The sequence below is a fragment of the Oncorhynchus keta genome, chromosome 26, assembly GCF_023373465.1.
Source record: "Oncorhynchus keta strain PuntledgeMale-10-30-2019 chromosome 26, Oket_V2, whole genome shotgun sequence".
In the NCBI taxonomy this organism is placed as follows: Eukaryota; Metazoa; Chordata; class Actinopteri; order Salmoniformes; family Salmonidae; genus Oncorhynchus; species Oncorhynchus keta.
Window position 1 is genome coordinate 34,782,812 of NC_068446.1, and position 25,298 is coordinate 34,808,109.

The 25,298-nt window shown below is 46.3% G+C and overlaps 1 protein-coding gene across 7 annotated transcripts in view; it reads right to left on the reverse strand.

Annotated features, from left to right (window-relative positions):
- The window catches only part of LOC118358779 (calcium-dependent secretion activator 2), a 274,241-nt gene that overhangs the window by 75,786 nt on the left and 173,157 nt on the right, over nucleotides 1-25,298 (reverse strand). For 6 of the 7 annotated variants that reach the window (XM_052480603.1, XM_052480605.1, XM_052480601.1 and 3 more), the window contains exons 13-17: nucleotides 17,107-17,294; nucleotides 10,127-10,228; nucleotides 6,326-6,389; nucleotides 6,029-6,152; nucleotides 5,725-5,825 (exon numbers count right to left, since the gene is read on the reverse strand). In XM_052480603.1, the coding sequence (XP_052336563.1) occupies nucleotides 5,725-5,825; nucleotides 6,029-6,152; nucleotides 6,326-6,389; nucleotides 10,127-10,228; nucleotides 17,107-17,294 (579 nt within the window). The remainder of the gene's footprint in view (nucleotides 1-5,724; nucleotides 5,826-6,028; nucleotides 6,153-6,325; nucleotides 6,390-10,126; nucleotides 10,229-17,106; nucleotides 17,295-25,298) is intronic. The other variant, XM_052480602.1, reaches the window with a different exon arrangement.

Sequence of the window (25,298 nt, forward strand, 5' to 3'; positions counted from 1 at the left end):
AACTGTGGGACCTTATATAGACAGGTGTGTGCCTTTCCAAGTCATGTCAGATGGATTAGAGTGCACCCGTGGTAAATTCAAGTTGTATAAACATCTCAAGGATGATCAATGGAAACAGGATGCAACTGAGCTCATTTTTGCTTTGTCATTTTGGGGGTATTGTGTCTAGATTGATGAGGGAAACAATTAATTTAATCAATTTTAGAATAAGTCTGTAACGTAAAACAAATGGTGGAAAAAGTCAAGGGGTCTGAATACTTTCTGAATGCACTGTATATGTGTTGTTTGTGGACGTCTCAACACCTACGATTGAGCAGTTTTACACTGTACCATAAGAGCGACCTCTGCGTATGGGCTGTGGGCGTTGTTTTCATCTCTGCCCGCCAAGACTTTACTACACTGTTGGCACTTGATGTGTCCTCTTCCACAGCTGTCAACACAGACCCAGGATAGAAACAAACAGCTCTACCCTCTCAAAGTGTGCAGTGTATAAAGTCAGAACATCTGCTATTTCAGCCACTGCCTATCACAAAGGGAGTACCCCAAGGCTTGATCCTAGGCCCCACGCGCTTCTCAAATTACATCAAAAACATATCTCAGGCAGTAGGAAGCTCTCTCATCCATTTATATGCAGATGATAAAATCTCATACTCAGCTGAGCCCACCCTGGATTTTGTGTTAAAAGCTCTACAGCAACATTTTATTAGAGTCCAACAAGCTTTCTCTGCCCTTAACATTGTTCTGAACACCTCCAAAACAAAGTTAATGTGGTTTGGTAAGAAGAATGAATGACCCTCTCCCCACCGGAGTGATTACTACTTCTGAGGGTTTAGAGCTTGAGGTAGTCACCTGATACAAGTACGGCTAGACGGTAACATCCTTCTCTCAGCACATATCAAAGTTAGATCTAGACATGGTTTCCTCTATTGTAATCGTTCCTCTTTCACCCCAGCTGCCAAAGTAACCCTGATTCAGATGTCCATCCTACCCATACTAGATTATGGAGACGTAATTTATAGATCGCTCTCTAACAGCTAGATGTTCTTTACCATTCGGCCATCAGATTTGCCACTAATGCTCCTTATGTAACGGATGTGAAACGGCTGGCTAGCTTAGTTAGCGGTGCACGCTAAATAGCGTTTCAATCGGTTACGTCACTTGCTCTGAGACCTTGAAGTAGTAGTTCCCCTTGCTCTGCAAGGGCCGCGGCTTTTGTGGAGCGATGGGTAACGATGCTTCGAGGGTGACTGTTGTTGATGTGTGCAGAAGGTCCTTGGTTCGCGCCCGGGTATGGGCGAGGGGACGGTTTAAAATTATACTGTTACACTTACAGGCCCCATCACTGCACTCTAAACTCCTGTCAACATCTCTGTTTCCCCCCATTTCAAGACCCACTGGTGGATGCTTATTTATAAAACCCTCTTAGGCCTCACTCCACCATATCTGAGACTCCTACTGTAGCACTCATCCTCCACATACAACACCCGTTATGCCAGTCACATTCTGTTAAAGGTCCCCAAAGCACACACATCCCTAGGTCACTCCTCTTTTCAGTTCGCTGCAGCTAGCGACTGGAACGAGCTGCAACAAACACTCAAACTGGACAGTTTTATCGACATCTCGTCTTTCAAAGACTCAATCATGAACACTCTTACAGCCAGTTGTGGCTGCTTCGCGTATTGTTGTCTCTACCTTCTTGCCCTTTGTGCTGTTGTCTGTGCCTAATAATGTTTGAGCCATGTTTTGTGCTGCTAACATGTTGTACTGCTACCATATTGTTGTGATGTTGCATTGCTGCCATGCTGTTGTTGTTGTCTTAGGTCTCTTTTTATGTAGTGTTGTGGTGTCACATGTCATGATGAGTGTTTTGTCCAATATTTTTAATCTCATCCCCCATCCCCGCAGGTGGCCTTTTGGCTTTTGTCATCATTGTAAATAAGAATTTGTTGTGAACTGTCTTGCTTAGTTAAATAAAGGTACAAAATAAATAAAGTGGTGTAAAGTTATTAGATCAACGCCTTCTTGTGCGGCACAGGCAGGAATCATCATTCCTACGTCTGGTAAGACGAGGGGCTGGGGTGTGTGTCTATTTGTCAATAACAGCGGGTGTGCAATGTCTAATATTAAAGAAGTCTCGAGGTATTGCTCGCCTGAGGAAGAGTAACTCATGATAAACTGTAGCTCTACCAAGAGAGTTCTCATCCACATTATTCGTAGCTGTCTATTTACCACCACAAACCAATGCTGGCACTAAGACCGCACTCAACAAGCTGTATAAGGCCATAAGCAAACAAGAAAATTATCATGCAGATGCGGCACTCCTAGTGGCTGGGGACTTTAATGCAGGCAAACTTAAATCTGTTTAACCTCATTTACATTTACATTACATTTAACATTTAAGTCATTTAGCAGACGCTCTTATCCAAATTTCTATCAGCATGTCACATTACCAACCAGAGGGGGGAAAAAAATATTTAAAAAATAAATAAATAAATAAAAAAAACTCTAGACCAGCTTAATATGGAGGTGGTGAGATGACGTGGATACTACGCTACAGGACTGTTTTGCTAGCACAGACTGGAATATGTTCAGGAATTCATCCAATGGCATTGAGGAATATACCACCTCAGTCACTGGCTTCAAAGATAAGTGCATCGATGACATCATTCCCTCAGTGACCATACGTACATATCCCAACCAGAAGCCATGGATTACAGGCAACAGCCGCATCTAGCTAAAGGCTTGCGCTGCAGCTTTCAAGGAGCTGGACACTATTCCGGACGCTTATAAGAAATCCCGCTATGCCATCAGACAAACCATCAAACAGGCATGGTGTCAATATAGGATAAAGATTGAAACCTACTACACCGGCTCTGGCGCTCGTCGGATGTGGCAGGATTTGAAAACGATTACGGACTACAAAGGGAAACCCAGCCGCAAGCTGCCCAGTCTATCAGAGTCTATCAGACCAGCTAAATGCTTTTTTTGCTCGCTTCGAGGCAAGCAACACTGAAGCATGCATGAGAGCACCAGCTGTTCCCCGACAACTGTGTGATCACACTCTCTGTAGTCGATGGGGACCATAGTCCCTGTGCCCAAGGAAGCGAAGGTAACCTACCAAAATGATTACCGCGCCATGGCACTCACATCGGTAGCCATGAAGTGCTTTGAAAGGCTGGTCATGGCTCACAACACCATCATCCCGGAAAGCCTAAACCCACACCAATTCGCATACCACCCCAACAGATCCACAGACGACGCAATCTCAATCCACACTGCCCTTTCCCAACTGGACAAAAGGAACACCTATGTGAGAATGCTGTTCATTGACACAGCTCAGCGTTCAACACCATAGAGCCCAGTGCCCACAAAGCTCATCACTAAGCTAAGGACCCTGGGACTAAATACATCCCTCTGCAACAACACATCTGCCACGATGATCCTCAACACTGGGGCCCCTCAGGGGTGAGTGCTTAGTCCCCTCTTGTACTCCCTGTTAACCCACGACTGCGTGGTCAAACGCGACTCCAACAACATCATTAAGTTTGCTGACGATACAACAGTATAGGCCTATAGGCTGTCTCACCGACAACGACGAGACAGCCTATAGGGAGGTGGTCAGAGACCTGGCAGTGTGGTGCCAGGACAACAACCTCTCCCTCAATGTGAACAAGACAAAGAAGCTGATGGACTACAGGAAAAGGTGGGCTAAACAGGCCCCCATTAACATCAATGGGGCTGTAGTGAAGCGTGTCGAGAGTTAAGTTCCTTGGTGTCCTCATCACCAATGAACTATCATGGTCCAAACACACCAAGACAGTTGTGAAGAGGGCACAAGAACACATTTTTCCCCTCAGGAAAAATATTTGGCATGGGTCCCCAGGCCCAAAGAATTGTCAAAGACTCCAGTCACCCAAGTCAGACTGTTCTCTCTGCTACCGCACGGCAAACAGTACCGGAGCGCCAAATCCAGGACCAAAAGGCTCCTTAACATCTTCTACCCCCAATCCATAAGACAGTTGAACAATTAATCAAATGGCCAACCGGACTACTTACAATGACCACCACACCCCCAATTAGTTTCTTCACTGCTGCCACGCGCTGTCTATTATCTACGCATTTGTATTACCTACAAATGACCTCGACTAACCTGTAACCCCGCACATTGTACCGGCACCCCCTGTATATAGCCTTGCTATTGTTATTTTATTGTGTTACTTTTTATTATTTTTTACTTTCGTTTATTTTGTAAATATTTTCTTAACTCTTTCTTGAACTGCATTGTTGGTTAAGGGCTTGTAAGTAAGTATTTCACAGTAAGGTCTACACTAATTGTATTCGGCGCATGTGACATTTGTTATTTGATTTATTTTTAAACGAAAAAACCTTTCAAGTGAAATATTTATCTATGACAAATGTGTTAAGTTGTGGTTTTGCTGAGGAATATACTGACAGCAATAAAGGTATTCTGAAATCTTGAAAGGTACGCTTTGCTAAGATTTGTGACATTTGCATGATTAGTGACAGTTTTCATGAAGGAAATACTGCAACTATTCTTAAAATACTTTATTTCTGATCTGTATATGTTTTGTGACTTAGAACACTGTACTCAATCACAGTATTCTAAGTGTTGTGATGTAACAGCTCTGTGCACATCAGGGTTGGGGTCAATTCGGAATTTCTGAATTTAACATTTTAATTGACCACATCTCATAGGAAGCAGAATTGGAATTGAAGTAGAATTTTACTCAAAGCTATTCAACTGAGTCTCATTCATTTGACAAATATTTTATCAAAAGGATATGTCACATCATTAATACAAAGAATACACATACCATTTCAAATATTAGTTTGATTATAACTCAAAGATGTCAAACAGTATTTTTACTTCATCATGAGATGTTCGATTGTTCCCTTCCATACTGCAGTGTTTGATCTAATGCATTCTAGGAAAAAAATAAATACATCTGATTGAAAAACATACCTAAATGTAATGCAAACGCTAGAATTATTTAGTATTTTTAAAATGTAACTATTATTTAACTAGGTAAGTCAATTAAGAACAAATTCCTATTTACAATGACGGCCTACCTCGGCCAAACCCGGACGAAGCTGGGCCAATTGTGCGCCACCCTATGAGGCTCCCACTAACGGCCGGATGTGATACAGCCTGGAATTGAACCAGGGACTATAGTGATGCCTCTTGCACTGAGATACAGTGCCTTAGACCGCTGTGTCACTCAGGATGCCCTTCTAGCCAATCAGAAACAAGTATTTAACAACGCTGTGGTATATTAACTATTAATGACAACCCACAACATGATCTTAGAATATTTCCAGAATCATGAAGAGAATGAGTGTTTCATGAAAATGACATGTTTCAACCTTATGCTACATATGGTGGTGGTAAACATTACTATGCTGATAGAGTAAATATGCCATTAGAATTTAATTAAATAAGATTCTACCTCCTTTAATTCAAAGTATGCTTCCTATGAGATGTGGCCAATTAATTTCAAATTCAAGACCTGAATTAGAATACTGAAAAATTCGCAACTCAATTCAGAATCGATCCCAACCCTGGTACACATTGAGTTTATAACGGTGATAGTGTGTGTGTGTGTGTGTGTGTGTGTGTGTGTGTGTGTGTGTGTGTGTGTGTGTGTGTGTGTGTGTGTGTGTGTGTGTAGGGGTGACACCATTAGTATGGCAGAATGGTCCTACCTCGGAATGATGCTCATCATTCTGCTGCAGGACCTCAATACAAAGTTCTCCCAGTCGCATCATGTCCTCCAATCTCTTCTCCGGGGCAGCCTGAGCATCTGCTGTAATATTAGCACACACAAACATGCCAGCACTGTGACACCAGCACACAGATACACTAAAACACTACCGCCACCCAGTATACTCTATTAAGAACACTGACAAACCAACATGTGCAAATACTTGAACAAAGCCCAGACACAGAGACATGACAGTGAAATACGACACAGTAATATCACCACGTGTGAGCCAGGTTTGCACACACCCTCGATCTGAGCGTATTGGGTCAGCTGGGAGTAGTTGATAAGGGCAGCTTTCTCCAGACATTTTTTGACCATCTTCTTCATCTCCTCAGGAGGAATCGGAGTGGTAATGTCCATCATCAACACCTAGAATCCAGAAAACAGACTTCTTGTTCCTTATAAGAGTGACCCAAAACCTGATTTTAGTGGAAGACCACAAGGATAACCCAACACATTATTGTCTGCAGTATGAATAACGGAATGCAGAGTCTTGTAGACTCAAAGAATAACAATAGCCCAACTTTTTCAGCAAAACATACCCTTTCTAGCAGGGAGAGTGTGGCTTTGAGTGCGCCATCTGGTCGGCCAAAGGGGAAACAGTACCTGTGGACACAAGTGTGATCGGACAGTGCATCTACACCATCATTTTTTAATAACAAGGATGATTCTGTGGGAATGCTTAACTGTGTTGTGCATCATATGATGCATCATCCGGGAATGATTTCTGTATTTTGAAAGTTAAATATTTTGAAATTTTGCTTGTCAGCAATCAAGTTATGTTGGGGCTATGTCAACAATGAACTAATGAAACAAATAGAAAAATATAGTTTTTGGGTGGATTTGTCCTTTAATGTATGAAAGGAAGCCATTGCACTACATAATGCAGGACAGCCATCTATTGACTACAGATAAAACACTGATCGGCACAAATATGTAGGTTAAACTGTGGGTGATGAGGCCTCAACAAAGTAGAGGTCAGAAGTGGGAGGCAAATAGGATAAATGAAGATGGTGCTTTATTAACCCCGAGAGGGAAATTACATTTGATTGCATCAGCCAATACATACATTACCAATAAATACCCCATGCCCATGACCACACATTCCTCTGGGGACTCTGGTCCTCTTGACTGGTAACAAGCTGAACTACCGGACAACATCTCTCCTAAATGTGGATATGCTTCCACACCTGCATTGCTTGCTTTTTGGGGTTTTAGGCTGGGTTTCTGTACAGCACGTTTGAGATATCAGCTGATGTAAGAAGGGCTATATAAATACATTTGATTTGAAATCATATTTTAAGTGGATTTGAGGTGTTCGTCGTCAGACATGTCCCTTAGTACACGGTGAGGAATTACCAAACGACTCTTATAGCCCTCATACAACTTCGCTGTGGTCCCCTTTAATCCTGAACAAACTACACGCACCCTGCTCCTGTTTGCTGCTGATCAGCATAATCCCAAAATTGTCTTGGCTATTGTTTACTGCCATTAGCCTCTCGTTGAGGAGTGTTGTTAATGACTCCCGCTGCTTTCAACAGCCCTCTACAGACTCCGTGTCCCCATTCACCCTCTCTCCTCCTTGGGGCCAGATGGAGGGCCCTTCACAGGGATGAAGGGGTTTGAAATGCCAAAGTTCAGGGATATGAATGGGGCAAGTTCATTGAACAAACCATCCTTCAAGGTCTGGATCTGTGTCAATGGCCCTGACAATAAGGCCATACAAGGCAATAATGGTGAATAGCAGCTCACAGATGTAGGGAGAACCAAGAATCCAATATACACCATTTTGCACCTGTTTAACCCATAAGAGTCTAAGCAATGTCTAAGCCAGGGGAGGGGTTATTTGATGAAAAATTATTTTTGGCCTTACTGCTATTAGCCCACACAAACACATTGAATAATGATTCACTACATGGCAACAATAGGTAGCCCCCCCAAAACATCTAAAGGAAGTTTGTTCTGAAGTGTCTGTCCTATATCTTAGAGAAATAATAAAGATGAGGAAACATTTGTTGTTGTATTTTACCCCTTATTTTTGGCACGAAACAGTCTTATCCCTGGAGGGGTTCTACCAAGCTAATTGGAAATGTTTTAAGGTCATACCAAGGGTCATTTTGCAGTTTGATTTAGAATTTTAAGACTCCATGAAGTACCCCAATAAAATATAGAACAAAATTATTAGATTGAAATGTTTATTTAGCCTTACTGCCATGAGCACTTACAAACGCATTGAATAACAGATAGTCCCCATAAAAACATATTAAGGAAGTTTGTTCTGAAGTGTCTGTCCTACACATCCAGTCAAAAGTTTGGACACACCTACTCATTCAAGGGTTTTTCTTTATTAAAAAAAAAGTTCTACATTGTAGAATAATAGTGAAAGCATCAAAACTATGAAATAACACATATGGAATCATGTATCAAAAAGTGTTAAACAAATCAAAATGTATTTTATATTTGAGATTCTTCAAAGTAGCCACCCTTTGCCTTGATAACAGCTTTGCACACTCTTGGCATTCTCTCAACCAGCTTCACCTGGAATGCTTTTCCAACTTGAAGGAGTTCCCACATATTCTGAGCACTTGTTGGCTGCTTTTCCTTCACTCTGCAATCCAACTCATCCCAAACCAACTCAACTGGGTTGAGGTTGGGAGATTGTGGAGTCAGAAAGCCTTATACAGCCTGGAGGTGTGTTGGGTCATTGTCCTGTTGAAAAACAAAATGACAGTCCCACTAAGCGCAAACCAGATGGGATGGCATATTGTTGCAGAATGCTGTGGTAGCCATGCTGGTTAAGTATGCCTTGAATTCTAAATAAATCCCTGACAGTGTCACCAGAAAAGCACCCCACACCATCACACCGCCTCCTCCATGCTTCACGATGAGAACCACACATGCAGAGATCATTCATTCACCGACTCTGCATCTCACAAAGACATAGCAGTTGGAAACAAAAAATCTCAAATTTGTACTGATCAGACCAAAGGACAGATTCCACCAGTCTAATGTCCATTGCTCATGTTTCTTGGCCCAAGCAAGTCTTTTCTTATTGGTGTCCTTTAGTAGTCGTTTCTTTGCAGCAATTCAACCATGAAGGCCTGATTCACACAGTCCCCTCTGAACAGTTGATGTTGAGATGTGTTTGTTACTTGAACTCTGAAGCATTTATTTGGGCTGCAATTGCTGAGGCTGGTAACTCTAATGACCTTATCCTCGACAGCAGAGGTAACTCTGGGTCATCCTTTCCTGTGGCGGTCCTCATGAGAGCCAGCTTCATCATAGCACTTGATGGTTTTCGCGACTGCACTTGAAGAAACTTTCAAAGTTCTTGAAATATTCCGCATTGACTGACCTTCATGTCTTAAAGTAATGATGGATTGTTGTTTGTTTTTGCTTTTTGGAGCTGGTCTTGAGCTGTTCTTGTCCTAATATGGTCTTTTACCAAATTGGGATATCTTCTGTATACCACCCCTACCCTGTCACAACACAACTGATTCAAATGCATTAATGAAAGAAACTCCACAAATTAACTTTTAACAAGGCACAGCTGTTAATTGAAATGCATTCCAGGTGACTACCTCATGAAGCTGGTTGAGAGGATGCTAAGAGCGTGCGAAGCTGTCAACGCAAAATGGTGGCTACTTTGAAGAATCTCAAATATAGTACATATTTAGCTTTGTTTGACACTTTTTTGGTTACTACATGATTCCATATGTGTTATTGTCATAGTTTTGATGTCTTCACTATTATTCTACAATGTAGAAAATAGTAACGATAAAGAAAAACCCTTTAATGAGTAGGTGTGTCTAAACTTTTGACTGGTACTGTATAGCTTAGAGATAGATATAAGATCAGGAAACATTATTTTTGATGTGTATTTAACCCCTTATTTTTGGCACTAAACAGTCTCCATATATACTTCCATAAATCTTTTCAACTGGTACCAAGGGACCTTCAGACTAGTGTTGAGGCCTGTGGGCGTCCTAGAGCAAAACAACCGACATGTACTGTAGTGTGTAGCCCAAATTGTTTGGACGCTACAGACAGAAGTTGGCAGATGGGCTGTACCAACTTCAGACAAGTCCCAAGACGCTTTCCATAGAGGGGTCATAATAGTTTGTAGACTAAACCATTCGGACGCTAGAGACGATTGTGATTTTGTGAAAAAACATCTCTAGCTTAAACTGACAGATTTATAGAGATTCTTTATTATGCTAATTAGACCTTAGGGGGTTAAATGTTTGGAAGGTTTTTATTATACTCAGTTACTAGTGTATTACTGACAAATGAAGCCTACATACCATTGTTTGTAATCATGTCAATTGTAGAGGAAGTAGTACCTAAAATGGATGATCTGGTTGTCCAATAGACTCAGGAGACGGCTTCTTATGTCCTCAAACTGTTCTCTCTCTTCCTCAGTGACTGTGCCTATCCCATCCGGCCTGAAAAATAAAACACGAAAATATTTGATGAGCATTTCATTATAGGGGAAATCTGCAGTTCAAACAAGAACAAAGCGGCCACCCCACCACATTCTTTGGTAAACAGCTGAGGGATGGGGCTGGAGTAAAGTATCCACTCTGAAATTCATAGACAGGGCTATGCATGCAAGGACTGACCACCCATGAAATCAAAATGATAGTTTTAAACATGTTTTGAAAATATACAGTCTGTGTCTAGAATGACATTGTTTGTAAACTATGTAAAAAAAAAAAGAAGTTTATATTTTGGGTTCTGATGGGGTTGGACAGTTGCTCATTTAAGTTATATTTTTCAAGAATCAATGGCTATATATCATTCATTTAAAAGTCAACAAATGGATGTAGCAATCACAGATTGCCACTTTAATGTTTGTAAAGCTTCCATTCTCTTCTTGCCTTCCCATTAATAGGCACTCTGGGGAAAGAGAAGAAAATGCAATCACTACCCGGACTGCTAACCTTGACTTCCTGGGCTTCTTTCAACTGAAAGAAAAAAGGCGCTGCCTCAAAACAACACTGGCTTTCACTGAGAGGAGGGGGTGAGGTTGTCTGTGTTAATGAGTTGTGCTTATAAAAGCGTATGCAGTGAGCTCCTGAACATTATGCATTAGCCTCTAGCAGGGAAGAACAAGATGTATCTGCAACAATATTTCTGACTATTTTTTTTACTTCAGTTTATTTTAGTAAATACTTGAACACTTATTTTTTAAACTGCTTATTTCTTAAAACTGCATTGCTCGTTAAGGGCTTGTAAAGTAAGCATTTCACCTGTTATATTCAGCGCATGTGACAAATACCATTTAATTTGACTTGAAGTTGAAGTAGAAAAACTGAATTGTGAATTGCAATTTAGTTATGAAGCATTTACAAATGGTTTGCGTGTTGTTTACTCTGCCAAGAGAGTTACACAAAAAAAAGCTGACTACGGTAATTCTAGAATAAATATGAGTGTGAACCATCCTATCCAAAATGTGCCTGGCTTTAGAGTAAAATAATAAACCTCACATTAGAAACGTAAAAAAGTATTTAGCTGTCATAAAGGACTCTATAAAAAAGAAGCTCAAGAAATGGAGTGACAATGAAAAGCTTGTAGTGTATTGTGTCTGAACATCAGGCCTTCACTTCAACTGCTCTCCGTTCAATCCCCAAAAGGCCCTGGTCTACAATGAAAAACAGCCCTCTCTTCACAACAGCATTTGTAAGGACTACTTGTTCCTTAAATCCATCAATTCATTAACTCCCCCCCCTGCTGCCAACCCCTTTAACAAGCACCAGCTAATCCCAAAGGAACACACAAAAAGGATAGTGCTAGGAGCGGTGGGCGAGTATGCTCACTCATGGGATGGCAAGGACATTTTCTTTCATGTCGTGGTAAAAAGGGAGTGGATTTCTTGTTCTGTTCATCTCTCACACTCCAGTCCAAACGTCCAGATGAAGATATAAGGGCCATGTAAAAGCAGCCCTCCCTCCCCATCCTTCGGCCATACACTAGGTCAGGGTTCTCCAACAGCGAATTTGTCCCGCGGGTGGTTTTAGCGAAAAATAACATATACAGTACTCACTCAAGGGTTTTTCTTTATTTATACTTTTGAAAGTTTCTTCAAGTGCAGTTGCAAAAACCATCAAGCACTATGACGAAACTGGCTCTCATGAGGACAGCCACAGGAAAGGAAACCCCAGAGTTACCTCTGCTGCAGAGGATAAGTGATTTACAGTTAACTGCACTTCAGATTGCAGCCCAAATACATGCTTCACAGAGTTCAAGTAACAGACACATCTCAACATCAACTGTTCAGAGGAGACTGCGTGAAATCAGGCATTCATGGTCGAATTGCAACAAAAATCACTACTAAAGGACACCAATAAGAAGAAGAGATTTGCTTTGGCCAAGACAAGAGCAATGGACATTGGACTGGTGGAAATCTGTCCTTTGGTCTGATGAGTCCAAATTTGACATTTTTGTTCCAACCGCAGTGTCTTTGTGAGATGCAGAGTAGGTGAATGGATGATCTCCGCATATATGGTTCCCAACGTAAAGCATTGAGGAGAAGGTGTGGTGGTGCTTTGCTGTTGGCACTGTCAGTGATTTATTTAGAATTCAACGCGCACTCAATCAGCATGGCTACCACCACATTCTGCAGCAATACGCCATCCCATCTGGTTTGGCTTAGTGAGACTAGCATTTGTTTTTCCACAGGACAATGACCCAACACACCTCCAGGCTGTGTAAGGGCTATTTGACCAAGAAGCAAAGTGATGGAGTGCTGCATCAGATGACCTAGCCTCCACAATCTCCCGATCTCAACCCAATTGAGATGAGTTGGACTGCAGAGTGAAGGAAAAGCAGTCAACAAATGCTCAGCATATGTGGGAACTCTTTCAAGACTGTTGGAAAAGCATTCCAGGTGAAGCTGGTTAAGAGAATGCAAAGAGTGTGCAAAGTTATCATCAAGGCATAGATAGGGTGGCTACTTTGAATAATAACACTGTTATTTCATAGTTTTGATGTCTTCACTATTATTCCACAATGTAGAAAATGGTACAAATAAAGAAAAAACATTGAATGAGTAGGTGTGTCCAAACTTTTGACTGGTACTGTATATTATTGAATTATTTATCATTTTCATTGTTGGACATAAAATACTGTAAAAAAACAGGAAATCAGCTCCAAGTAATTAAATTTTTGGAACTCTGTTCCCATGTATACCCACCCATAAGAGAGAGACACGTGATCATATACAAATGTAAGCAAGGTTTTAAATTGTTATGTTTTAGTTAAATATATATATCTGTTTGGGCTTCTTGCAGTCAATCAGTCTACAAATTATTTCCAATTAGTGTTCTGGCACCACAACCATCCCTCAAGAAAATACATAGTTCAGTGGCTGGATCTAGATGATCTCTGCACTAGGCCTTAGTCCCAGCCCAAGCCTATAGGTCCTGTGAGCTGGCCCGTGGCTGAATCTAGATGATCCCAATTAGTGTTCTGGCACCACAACCATCCCTCAAGAAAATACATAGTTCAGTGGCTGAATCTAGATGATCCCTGCACTAGGCCTTAGTCCCAGCCCAAGCCTATAGGTCCTGTGAGCTGGCCCGTGGCTGAATCTAGATGATCCCAATTAGTGTTCTGGCACCACAACCATCCCTCAAGAAAATACATAGTTCAGTGGCTGAATCTAGATGATCCCTGCACTAGGCCTTAGTCCCAGCCCAAGCCTATAGGTCCTGTGAGCTGGCCCGTGGCTGAATCTAGATGATCCCAATTAGTGTTCTGGCACCACAACCATCCCTCAAGAAAATACATAGTTCAGTGGCTGAATCTAGATGATCCCTGCACTAGGCCTTAGTCCCAGCCCAAGCCTATAGGTCCTGTGAGCTGGCCAGTTGCTAAAATTCAAAGATAAGATAAACAAGGATAAAGAATCTGTTCATTTAGCAAAGGCAATATGCCTTATACAAATATAGACACAAGCAAAACATCAGATTGCATGATTGATCAATACTGACAGTTTTGCGGTACGGAGTCTGACAAAGAACAGACTGTCACTTCAGTTGTTCAGTCCTCTGATACATACCATCTCTATGTTGCTATCCTTGTAAAATTCAAAGTGTTGCAAGGATACGAGCACTCAAAGCCTGCCTTGTTAACACCAAAAATGTTGGCATCAGGCCAAATCGAAAATACCCTGATAGGCCATTAAAATCTCAAGTAGAACCCCTGTGCTTGTAACTGGCTTTCCCGCAGTAGCGTTTCTCCGACTGCTATCAAAACCAATCAAACTTCCTGTCATGCTTGGCTGCACACGTCAGAGCTGGGCGCGGTGCGACAGCTTGTCGAGGGCAGACGCATTGTTGATGCTTAATGAAGCAAGCATGTTTGAGTTGGGGCTAAACGCTGACCCCCACTCACAAAGGGTTAACAGGCTCCAGGATGGGGCTGTAGGTTACTGCAGGCTTGTTGGGACATCTGTAGTTTCATGTCAGGGTGTTTACAGTGGATACGGCTCATCTGTAAGTGATGACTGTCGTCTTCGACCACGCTCCAAACTTCCTGATGTCTGGGTAAATCACATCCGAAGGAGTGGGCGTCATCTGATGGTGAGTCGGCGGCCACACGTGGCAGGGCACCGTGTGCGTGTCACCTACCTTTAGCAGCATGGGGATCAGACGAGGCTGGCAGTTAGGAGAGACAGGAGATGGGTGGCATGAGGAGTCAGGGTGGCAGAAGTAAAAGCTCCGGTCACATCCCGAGCCAATGAGAGCCAGACGGCTCTGAGAAGCGGGGGATAGGAAGTGACAGGTGAGAAGGAGGTGAGCAGAAGATGTGTCCACTGTCACTATTCACACAGCTCACAGTGCTGCCCTTTCGCTCCCTTTGCCATGGGCTGCTGTAACCGTGCTCCGCTCCCAAACACACCCGTCTCCATGAAGATGCAAGCCACACCTGCACAGACTCATGTTGGTGGCAAAGCTCAATGAGTCCACTCTTCCATCTTCCGTCAATCAAAACCAATGATCCACAAAAAGTTGTCACAAAGTTAGCAAGTGTTCCCTTTTCAAGGAACACCTTTTTTTCCAGAAATCACCAGCACCTTTCACAACCATTGTACAAAGAATGTGATTATAAAAGACCACGTAAAGGGAAATGTACAGGCGGAAGTGTACTTTGTGCAACAGCTAAAAAATGACAGCTCTGATAAAGAAATAGTACACTCAACCAGTTAATTGACAACTATTGTTCTCAAAGTGCAGAGGCTAACCTCAAAATGCAGGTGTGCACCCATACATCACAAGGAAAAGGCACGGTTTTGTATACGGCAGATCTGACAGATTAAAAAATATATATAATTTAAAATAAATGTTACATTCGCCAAGACCCACCCCTTTTCGTTTACAAAGACAAGTTACAGATTGCATAAGGCTGTTGCATAAAGCTACCTCCATCTCAGTCTGTGGCCTCATGCTACCCGATGCCATCTTCCACTCCCTTGCACACCCTTTCTGGCAGCATCAGAGCACTGAATAGGCATCAATTATTCAAATTACAACTCCAACTGACAAAAAGCCAGTTCCAGCAATCTCCCCTGTTTATACATGGTGATTACACAGAGGCTAATCATTACGTTCTCTAATTGGCTAAATTACTCAACAAAGAGAGAAAGCACATATATTAGCATTTATCACAGGGGAAGTCAAGCATGGGGTTATTTGAGGTAAGTGGGACACTAATAGCCGTAAAGGCGTCTACATAATGCTCCTAGCAGAACTCTGATGTGCCTCCCATACTGCCTTAAAATACCTTCGCTTGAATTACGAGGAAAAAGCAGCAATAGCACAGTTAGTCCATCTTGAGACACAGTAGTCGGTATACACTTTCTAGGTAGAGTAACTCAAGAAATCTGAAATCCATTTTGAAGTTTTTGCAGAGGTCTTAGTCATGGAATTTCACATTCAAGATGTTTGGTGCAGTATTTCTCAAGTGAAAAAAATGTGCATGAAAAGTAGTTGTCTCGTTGAATGACAACAAACACCATTGAAGAATACGGCTTTACTGAAGACTTCGGCTACCAAACTTCGGCTACCAAACTTCGGCTACCAAACTTCGGCTACCAAACTTCGGCTACCAAACTTCGGCTTACCTCAGGAAAGAATGCGAGCATGAAAAGCCAAAAAAAACCTTGTCCAAAGATGAAAACAAACAAAAATGTCACAAAATGTAATCATAATGGGAAGCATGCGGATGCCTTAAGAGGGATAGAGAGGAGCTGTTAAGCTGACAAGTGGCCAAGGCATACTGCTCATATCAGACTAAATACAAGAAACAAATGACATGCTTTTGACAAAAGTACTATACTAACTCATGTCCAGAAAATATTATTATATTTCATTATAATTATTTGGTGGTCGTGAACATTTTTCTCTGTGTAAAAACCTTGGATATTTGGTTAAATCTAAACATCAACCCTCAAACATATATAGTTTCAGAAATTGTGTATAGAAATGAATAATGATAAACCAAAGAAAAAGATATAAGAAAACATGGAGGATGAAAAGGGAACAATTATCAACCTATTAAAAACGGATATAGAACCTGTATTAATTTTCTAATCATACTACGCTGCGATGCAGAGTTAACAGCTAAGTGATCATTTGCATGCAGAGACTCTGTACACGTTCTCCCTCTTTCTCAAATAATGGAGAAATAAAATAGACATTGAAAGAGCCAACCTGGGTGGGAGGTTACTATTGTGGTATTATCAAGTCTCTTTGCAGGACTCGTCTTTACATCACACAAAAACCCACAGTTTCTCTTTTACCTAAATATTTCTGATTCCTTGATTTCTGAAATGTGAAATAAAAAGTATACAAGCTTTTCTATGGGTGTATGACATACTATAGGGGCAATGAATGGAAGAGTGTGAACAAGATTCCCACCAGGCACAGACATCAGTTTGGTTGAGTTGAAACTAACGTGAAATCAACAAAAAAACGTCACCATGTCATTGGATTTAGGTTAAAAGTTGGGTGAAAAAAAGACAAAATTCCTCTCCCTACGTTGATGACCTTTTGAAAATCCAATCAGTTTTCCATGTTGATTCCACACCATCACATCTACTTTTTTGGGTTGAAATGACATGGAAACAACGTTGATTCAATCAGTTTTTCACAGTGGGATGCATCTTTTCACTGGTTATAGAATTATTATTTTTTTTAAATCACCTTGACACACCATCTGAGCTTCGGAGACATTTCAGTTCGGCAAACAGTACAAGCAAAAACCTGTAGTTGCTTTAATATAACACTTAACTCATTTGTGAAGCTTTTGATGTATGTACCTATTGCCATGGATGTGGGAGGCACAGAAGGCATAGCTGTAATGCAGGAGGGTGGGGTCGACCAGGGTGTTGTTCTCAGAGTACTCCATCAGGTCCCGAAGGTAGCTGAGGTGGCGGTGGCAGCCCCTCACACCGTAGCGGGCGCAGTACTCATCCAGCACAAACACCTGACCTGGACTGAACCATCCCTGTGGACACAAACAGAGGAAAGGCTAGAGAGGATAGTTTTGACTTATTGGGATGCCTGCTACTGATGGTCTCTAACAGGATGGACTCCCGGAATCTGTGGAGAAAGAAACAACAAATAAATAATTACAGTTTCTTTTCTTTTTTTAAAGGAGGATGGAATGTTGAACACCTTACGTATGTTTATTTTATTAGTGAAAAGATGGGAGCAAATGAATAGAGAGATGAGAAATGCGTAGTGCTGAAGTGGGGATGGAACCGGGACACCGGCTGCGGGGGGATTGTATATGGTTCCGTAGAAGCATTACCGTTTGACCAGACCACGGGCCATAGTTACACCTTCTATGATTGATTGATTGGAAGATCAGGGGAGTCAAACTAATTTCACCACAAGCCACATACAGTCTTCACCAAGGCCCGGATTGCCGCAATTAAAATCCTTAAAATCCTTGCCTTATATTTATTATATCAAACTTAGCATAAAAATATTCCTCCATCTATTGCTTTTGTAATTTTCTAAACTCCCTGACTGTTAAGCTTTCATTTCGATTACTGTTATCAAGCTGGACAGAGAGAAGAGACTATAAATGGAGGTCCATTATTTCTACACAGTTTCTATTTGGTTTGAGACATTTCAAAGTCGATCGAGATCCTTTTGTTTTGTTGAAAAAAAATATATTCTGATGATTATTTTTTTACTCTCCATTATCACTGTAAATACAGACCCTCTGCAATAAGCAGTTAAAGAGAAAATCCCAGACTATTTCCAATGATTAAACAAATGAGAGCAAGGTTAACCCGCCAACAATTAATTCACCAAAAAAATAAAGAATACATTTACTCGAAGCAGGAAGTGATCTGAAATCTTGGAACGTTCATTAGTTCATTCATCCTGCGCATAATAACTAAATTAGGCATGAAACTTAAACCTAATTAAGACGCCTCTCGGAAGGAATATTAACAAATTAGCACCTCCGCCGAGCAGTCGCCCATAACGACGCCAATAGATCCCTGGCATGGCAACCGTGACTCTTCGGGTGGCGATGGTTGACCTGGGAGCGACCCAGACATGTGCAATACTGTGTCCTACAAATCTGTGAATCCTTTCTATTTCCACATTCAATTTGCACTTGATACTTAAATGGAAGGCAGAATAAATCTTTCAATTCTTCTTGAGATTTCGAGTCAGAAACAACAACCTGCCAATGGATACAAATGATAACGGGCTCCAATTCTTGGTCTTCCTCATACTGCAAATAATAGAAACCAACATCTTGAGACATGATAGGGACTGGGTCAAAGATTTCAATCCTGGATAGAATGAGACTCCTTCATGTCTAAATGCACGGTCAGAGACTCTTTGTACAGTCAATAAAACATAGCTTCACTAAGTGAGTTGGAAATGACCTGACTTCACCACACATTTATTTTCTCTCTCTCCGTCACTTCAACTTCTCTAATTCTCCCTTTAACTCCTCCTTTAGTCATTATCTCTCACCATCTGAATCATTCCCTTTCTCTCTCTCTCCAGCTTTCTATCGTTAATTTCCCAAATCTTTCGTTCTCCGCTCTTTCGTTTGTTCCCCCCTCTCTCTCTTTCGTCCATTCCTCCCGCTCTCTTTCGTTCACTTTCCCCGTCCCCCCTCCCTCACCCTCCCCCTCTCTCGATAGTCCCCATCCCAACCCCCATCCCAACCTCTCTCGTTCCTTACCCCCCTCTCTCTCTCATTCTCTAGTTCATTCCCCCTCTCATTCGTTTCCCCCTCTCGTTCGTTCCACCCTTTCTCTCTCGTTCGTTTCCACCCTTTCTCTCTCGTTCACCCTTTCTCTCTTGTTCGTTCCACCCTTTCTCTCTCGTTCCACCCCTTTCTCTCGTTTCCACCCTTTCTCTCTCGTTCGTTCCACCCTTTCTCTCTCGTTCGTTCACCCACCCTTTCTCACCCCCTCTCGTTCGTTCATTGTCCTCTTTCTCGTTCGTTCATTGTCCCCTCTAGTTCGTTCACCCACTCTCTAGTTCCCCACGTTCACCCCCCCCCTCTCTAAGTTCGCTCTGACCCCCTCTCTAGTTCGTTCTCGCCCCCCGCTCTCTCTCTCGTTCGTCGCCCCGCTCTCTCTCTCGTTCGTTCGCCCCGCTCTCTCTCTCGTTCGTCGCCCCCTCTCTCTCTGTTCTCTCTCTCTCGTTCGTCGCCCCCGCTCTCTCTCTCGTTCGTCGCCCCCGCTCTCTCTCTCGTTCGTCGCCCCCGCTCTCTCTCTCGTTCGTTTCCACCCCCCGCTCTCTCTCTCTCGTTCGTTCCACCCCGCTCTCTCTCTCTCGTTCGTTCCACCCGCTCTCTCTCTCTCGTTCGTTTTCCACCCCCAGCTCTCTCTCTCGTTCGTTCCACCCCGCTCTCTCTCGTTCGTTCCACCCCGCTCTCTCTCGTTCGTTTCCACCCCGCTCTCTCTCTCTCTCTCTCTTCGTTCCACCCCCCCCGCTCTCTCTCTCGTTCGTTTCCACCCCGCTCTCTCTCTCTCGTTCGTTCCACCCGCTCTCTCTCTCTCTCGTTCGTTCCACCCCCACCGCTCTCTCTCTCTCTCGTTCGTTTCCACCCCGCTCTCTCTCTCTCGTTCGTTCCACCCCGCTCTCTCTCTCTCGTTCGTTCCACCCCGCTCTCTCTCTCTCTCGTTTTTCCACCCCGCTCTCTCTCTCTCTCGTTCGTTCCACCCCGCTCTCTCTCTCTCTCGTTCGTTCCACCCCGCTCTCTCTCTCTCTCTCGTTCGTTCCACCCCGCTCTCTCTCTCTCGTTCGTTCCACCCCGCTCTCTCTCGTTCGTTCCACCCCGCTCTCTCTCGTTCGTTCCACCCCGCTCTCTCTCGTTCGTTCCACCCCGCTCTCTCTCGTTCGTTCCACCCCGCTCTCTCTCGTTCGTTCCACCCCGCTCTCTCTCGTTCGTTCCACCCCGCTCTCTCTCGTTCGTTCCACCCCGCTCTCTCTCGTCCGTTCCACCCCGCTCTCTCTCGTCCGTTCCACCCCGCTCTCTCTCGTTCGTTCCACCCCGCTCTCTCTCGTCCGTTCCACCCCGCTCTCTCTCGTCCGTTCCAGCCCGCTCTCTCTCGTTCATTCCACCCCGCTCTCTCTCGTTCATTCCACCCCGCTCTCTCGCTCTCTCGTTCATTCCACCCCGCTCTCTCGCTCTCTCTCGTTCATTCCACCCCGCTCTCTCTCGTTCGTCCCACCCCGCTCTCTCTCGTTCGTTCCACCCCGCTCTCTCTCTCATTTGTCTCCCCCACTGTCTCTCTCGCTCGCTCCACCCCTTCTCTCGCTCCACCCCTTCTCGCTCGCTCGCTCCACCCCTTCTCCCTCTTGTTCGTTCCACCCCTTCTCCCTCTCGTTCCTTCCACCCCTTCTCTCTCATTCAGTCCTCCCCGCTGTCTCTCTCATCCGTTCCCCCCTCTCTCGTTCCTTCCACCCCTTCTCCCTCTCGTTCCTTCCACCCCTTCTCCCTCTCTCGTTCCTTCCACCCCTTCTCCCTCTCTCGTTCCTTCCACCCCTTCTCCCTCTCTCGTTCCTTCCACCCCTTCTCCCTCTCTCGTTCCTTCCACCCCTTCTCCCTCTCTCGTTCCTTCCACCCCTTCTCCCTCTCTCGTTCCTTCCACCCCTTCTCCCTCTCTCGTTCCTTCCACCCCGCACTCTCGCTCGCTCTTGTTCGTTCCACCCCCTCTCTCTCTCGTTCCTTCCACCCCTCTTGTTCCTTCCACCCCTTCTCTCACTCGTTCCTTCCACCCCTCTTGTTCCTTCCACCCCTCTTGTTCCTTCCACCCCTTCTCCCTCTCGTTCCTTCCACCCCTTCTCCCTCTCGTTCCTTCCACCCCTTCTCCCTCTCGTTCCTTCCACCTCTCGTTCCTTCCACCCCTTCTCCCTCTCGTTCCTTCCACCCCTTCTCCCTCTCGTTCCTTCCACCCCTTCTCCCTCTCGTTCCTTCCACCCCTTCTCCCTCTCGTTCCTTCCACCCCTTCTCCCTCTCGTTCCTTCCACCCCTTCTCCCTCTCGTTCCGTCCACCCCTTCTCCTTCGTTCCGTCCACCCCTTCTCCTTCGTTCCGTCCTCCCCGCTGTCTCTCTCGTTCCGTCCACCCCTTCTCCTTCGTTCCGTCCTCCCCGCTGTCTCTCTCGTTCGTTCCACCCCTTCTCCCTCTCGTTCCGTCCTCCCCGCTGTCTCTCTCGTTCGTTCCACCCCTTCTCCCTCTCGGTCCTTCCACCCCTTCTCCCTCTCGGTCCTTCCACCCCTTCTCCCTCTCGGTCCTTCCACCCCTTCTCCCTCTCGGTCCTTCCACCCCTTCTCCCTCTCGGTCCTTCCACCCCTTCTCCCTCTCGGTCCTTCCACCCTTTCTCTCTCGTTCCTTCCACCCTTTCTCTCTCGTTCGTTCCACCCTTTGTCTCTCGTTCGTTCCACCCTTTGTCTCTCGTTCGTTCCACCCTTTGTCTCTCGTTCGTTCCACCCTTTGTCTCTCGTTCGTTCATTGTCCCCTCTCTAGTTCGTTCACCCACTCTCTAGTTCGTTCACCCACTCTCTAGTTCGTTCACCCACTCTCTAGTTCGTTTGCCCCCCTCTCTGTTCGTTTGCCCCCTCTCTAGTTCGTTGGCCCCCTCTAGTTCGTCCCCCCCTTTTGTTTGCCCCCCTCTCTTTCGTTGCCTCCTCTCGTTCATTCCCCCTCTCGCCTCCCTCGCTCCCTCTCGTTGGTTCCCCCCGCTCTCTCTCTCTCTCGCTCGCTCGTTCCTCCCGCTCGCTATACCCCTTCGCTCCACCCCTTCTATCCATCCCTTCGCTCTCTCGTTTGTTCATTCCCCCCCTCTCGTTCGTTCGCCCCGCTCTCTCTCGTTCGTCCGCCCCGCTCTCTCTCGTTCGTCCGCCCCGCTCTCTCTCGTTCGTCCGCCCCGCTCTCTCTCGTTCGTCCGCCCCGCTCTCTCTCGTTCGTCCGCCCCGCTCTCTCTCGTTCGTCCGCCCCGCTCTCTCGTTCGTCCCCCCGCTCTCTCTCGTTCGCCCCCCCCGCTCTCTCTCGTTCGCCCCCCCCGCTCTCTCTCGTCCGTCCGCCCCCGCTCTCTCTCGTCCGTCGCCCCCGCTCTCTCTCGTCCGTCGCCCCCGCTCTCTCTCTCGTCCGTCGCCCCCGCTCTCTCTCTCTCGTCCGTCGCCCCCGCTCTCTCTCTCGTTCGTTCCCACCCCCCGCTCTCTCTCTCGTTCGTTCCACCCCGCTCTCTCTCTCGTTCGTTCCACCCCGCTCTCCCTCTCTCGTTCGTTCCACCCCGCTCTCCCTCTCTCGTTCGTTTCCACCCCGCTCTCCCTCTCTCGTTCGTTCCCACCCCGCTCTCCCTCTCTCGTTCGTTCCACCCCGCTCTCCCTCTCTCGTTCGTTCCACCCCGCTCTCTCTCTCGTTCGTTCCCCCCTCTCTCGTTCCTTCCACCCCTTCTCTCTCGTTCCTTCCACCCCTTCCCTCTCGTTCGTTCCACCCCTTCCCTCTCGTTCGTTCCACCCCTTCCCTCTCGTTCGTTCCACCCCTTCCCTCTCCTTCGTTCCACCCCTTCCCTCTCGTTCGTTCCACCCCTTCCCTCTCGTTCGTTCCACCCCTTCCCTCTCGTTCCGTTCCACCCCTTCCCTCTCGTTCCGTTCCACCCCTTCCCTCTCGTTCCGTCCTCCCCGCTGTCTCTCTCGGTCCTTCCACACCTTCTCCCTCTCGGTCCTTCCACCCCTTCTCCCTCTCGGTCCTTCCACCCCTTCTCCCTCTCGGTCCTTCCACCCCTTCTCCCTCTCGGTCCTTCCACCCCTTCTCCCTCTCGGTCCTTCCACCCCTTCTCCCTCTCGGTCCTTCCACCCCTTCTCCCTCTCGGTCCTTCCACCCCTTCTCCCTCTCGGTCCTTCCACCCCCTCTCCCTCTCGGTCCTTCCACCCCCTCTCCCTCTCGGTCCTTCCACCCCCTCTCCCTCTCGGTCCTTCCACCCCCTCTCCCTCTCGGTCCTTCCACCCCCTCTCCCTCTCGGTCCTTCCACCCCCTGTCCCTCTCGGTCCTTCCACCCCCTCCCTTGTCCCTCTCGGTCCTTCCACCCCTTGTCCCTCTCGGTCCTTCCACCCCCTGTCCCTCTCGGTCCTTCCACCCCTTGTCCCTCTCGGTCCTTCCACCCCTTCTCCCTTTCATCTCCCTCCCTTCCCCCTCTCTCCGAATCTCCCTCTAAACCTAACTCTCCGAATCGCACTCGCCCCTAACTCTCCGAATCGCACTCGCCCCTAACTCTCCGAATAACCCTCACTATCTGTCTCTGAATCTCCCTCCCCGAATCTCCCCTTCCAAAGCCCCTAACTCCCCTCTCAAAGCTCTCCTCCCTCCCCCTAACTCTCCGAATCCCCTTTTCCCTAACTCCCTCCCTCCCCTTTTCTCCAAAGCTCCCTAACTCTCCAATAACTCTCTCTCTCTCTCTCTCTCTCTCTCTCTCTCTCTCTCTCTCTCTCTCTCTCTCTCTCTCTCTCTCTCTCTCTCTCTCTCTCTCTCTCTCAGAATCTCCTCCTCTCTCCCTCCCTCCCTCTCTCAGAATCTCCCTCCCTCCCTCTCTCAGAATCTCCCTCCCTCCCTCTCTCAGAATCTCCCTCCCTCCCTCCCTCTCTCAGAATCTCCCTCCCTCCCTCTCTCTCTCAGAATCTCCCTCCCTCCCTCCCTCTCAGAATCTCCCCCTCCCTCCCTCTCTCAGAATCTCCCTCCCTCCGAATCTCCCTCCCCCTCTCTGAATCTCCCTCCCTCCCTTCCCCCTCTCTACGAATCTCCCTCCCTTCCCCCTCTCTCCGAATCTCCCTCTAAACCTAACTCTCCGAATCTCCCTCTAAACCTAACTCTCCGAATCTCCCTCTAAACCTAACTCTCCGAATCGCACTCGCCCCTAACTCTCCCCTCTCAGAATCTCCCTCTAACTCTCAGAATCTCTCTCTCTCCCTAACTCTCGAATCTCCTCCCTAACTCTCCGAATCCCCCTCACTATCTGTCTCAGAATCTCCCCTCCCCCTCCCAGAATCTCCCCCCCCCTTCTCTCAGAATCTCCCTCCCTCCCCCTCTTCTCCAAAGCTCCTCTCTCCCCTCCTTCTCAGAATCTCCTCCCTCCCTCTCTTTTCTCCAAAGCTCCCTCCTCTCCCCTCTTCTCTCTCAGAATCTCCCTCCCTCCTCTCTCAGAATCTCTCTCTCTCCCTCCCTCCAGAATCTCCCTCACCCCTCTCTCAGAATCTCCCTCCCTCCCTCTCTCTCAGAATCTCCCTCCCTCTCTCCGAGGCTCTCTCAGAATCTCCCTCCCTCCCTCTCTCCTCAGAATCTCCCTCCTCTCAGAATCTCCCTCCTCCTCAGAATCTCCCTCCCTCCCTCTCTCCTCCAGAATCTCCCTCCCTCTCCTCTCAGAATCTCGAATCTCCCTCTCCCTCCCCTCTCTCTCTCAGAATCTCCCTCCCTCTCTCAGAATCTCCTCCCTCCCTCTCCAGATCTCCCTCCCTCTCCTCCCTCCTCATCTCCTCTCCTCTCTCTCTCCCTCCCTCCCTCTCCCTCCCTCTCCTCTCTCCACTCTCCCTCCCTCCCTCCCTCTCTCTCTCAGAATCTCCCTCCCTCTCCTCCCTCCTCTCAGAATCTCCCTCCCTCCTCTCTCCTCCTCCCTCCAGAATCTCTCCCTCCAGAATCTCCCTCCCTCTCAGAATCTCCCTCCCTCCCTCCCTCTCTCATCTCCCTCCCTCCCTCCCTCTCAGAATCTCCCTCCCTCCCTCCCTCTCTCAGAATCTCCCTCCCTCCCTCCCTCCCTCTCAGAATCTCCCTCCCTCCCTCCCTCTCCTCCCTCTCTCAGAATCTCCCTCCCTCCTCCCTCCCTCCCCTCTCCCTCCCTCCCTCCAATCTCCCTCCCCCTCCAGAATCTCCCTCCCTCAGAATCTCCCTCCCTCTCCAAATCTCCTCCCTCTCCCTCCTCTCTCAAATCTCCTCCTCTCTCCTCCCTCCACTCTCTCCTCTCCTCTCCTCT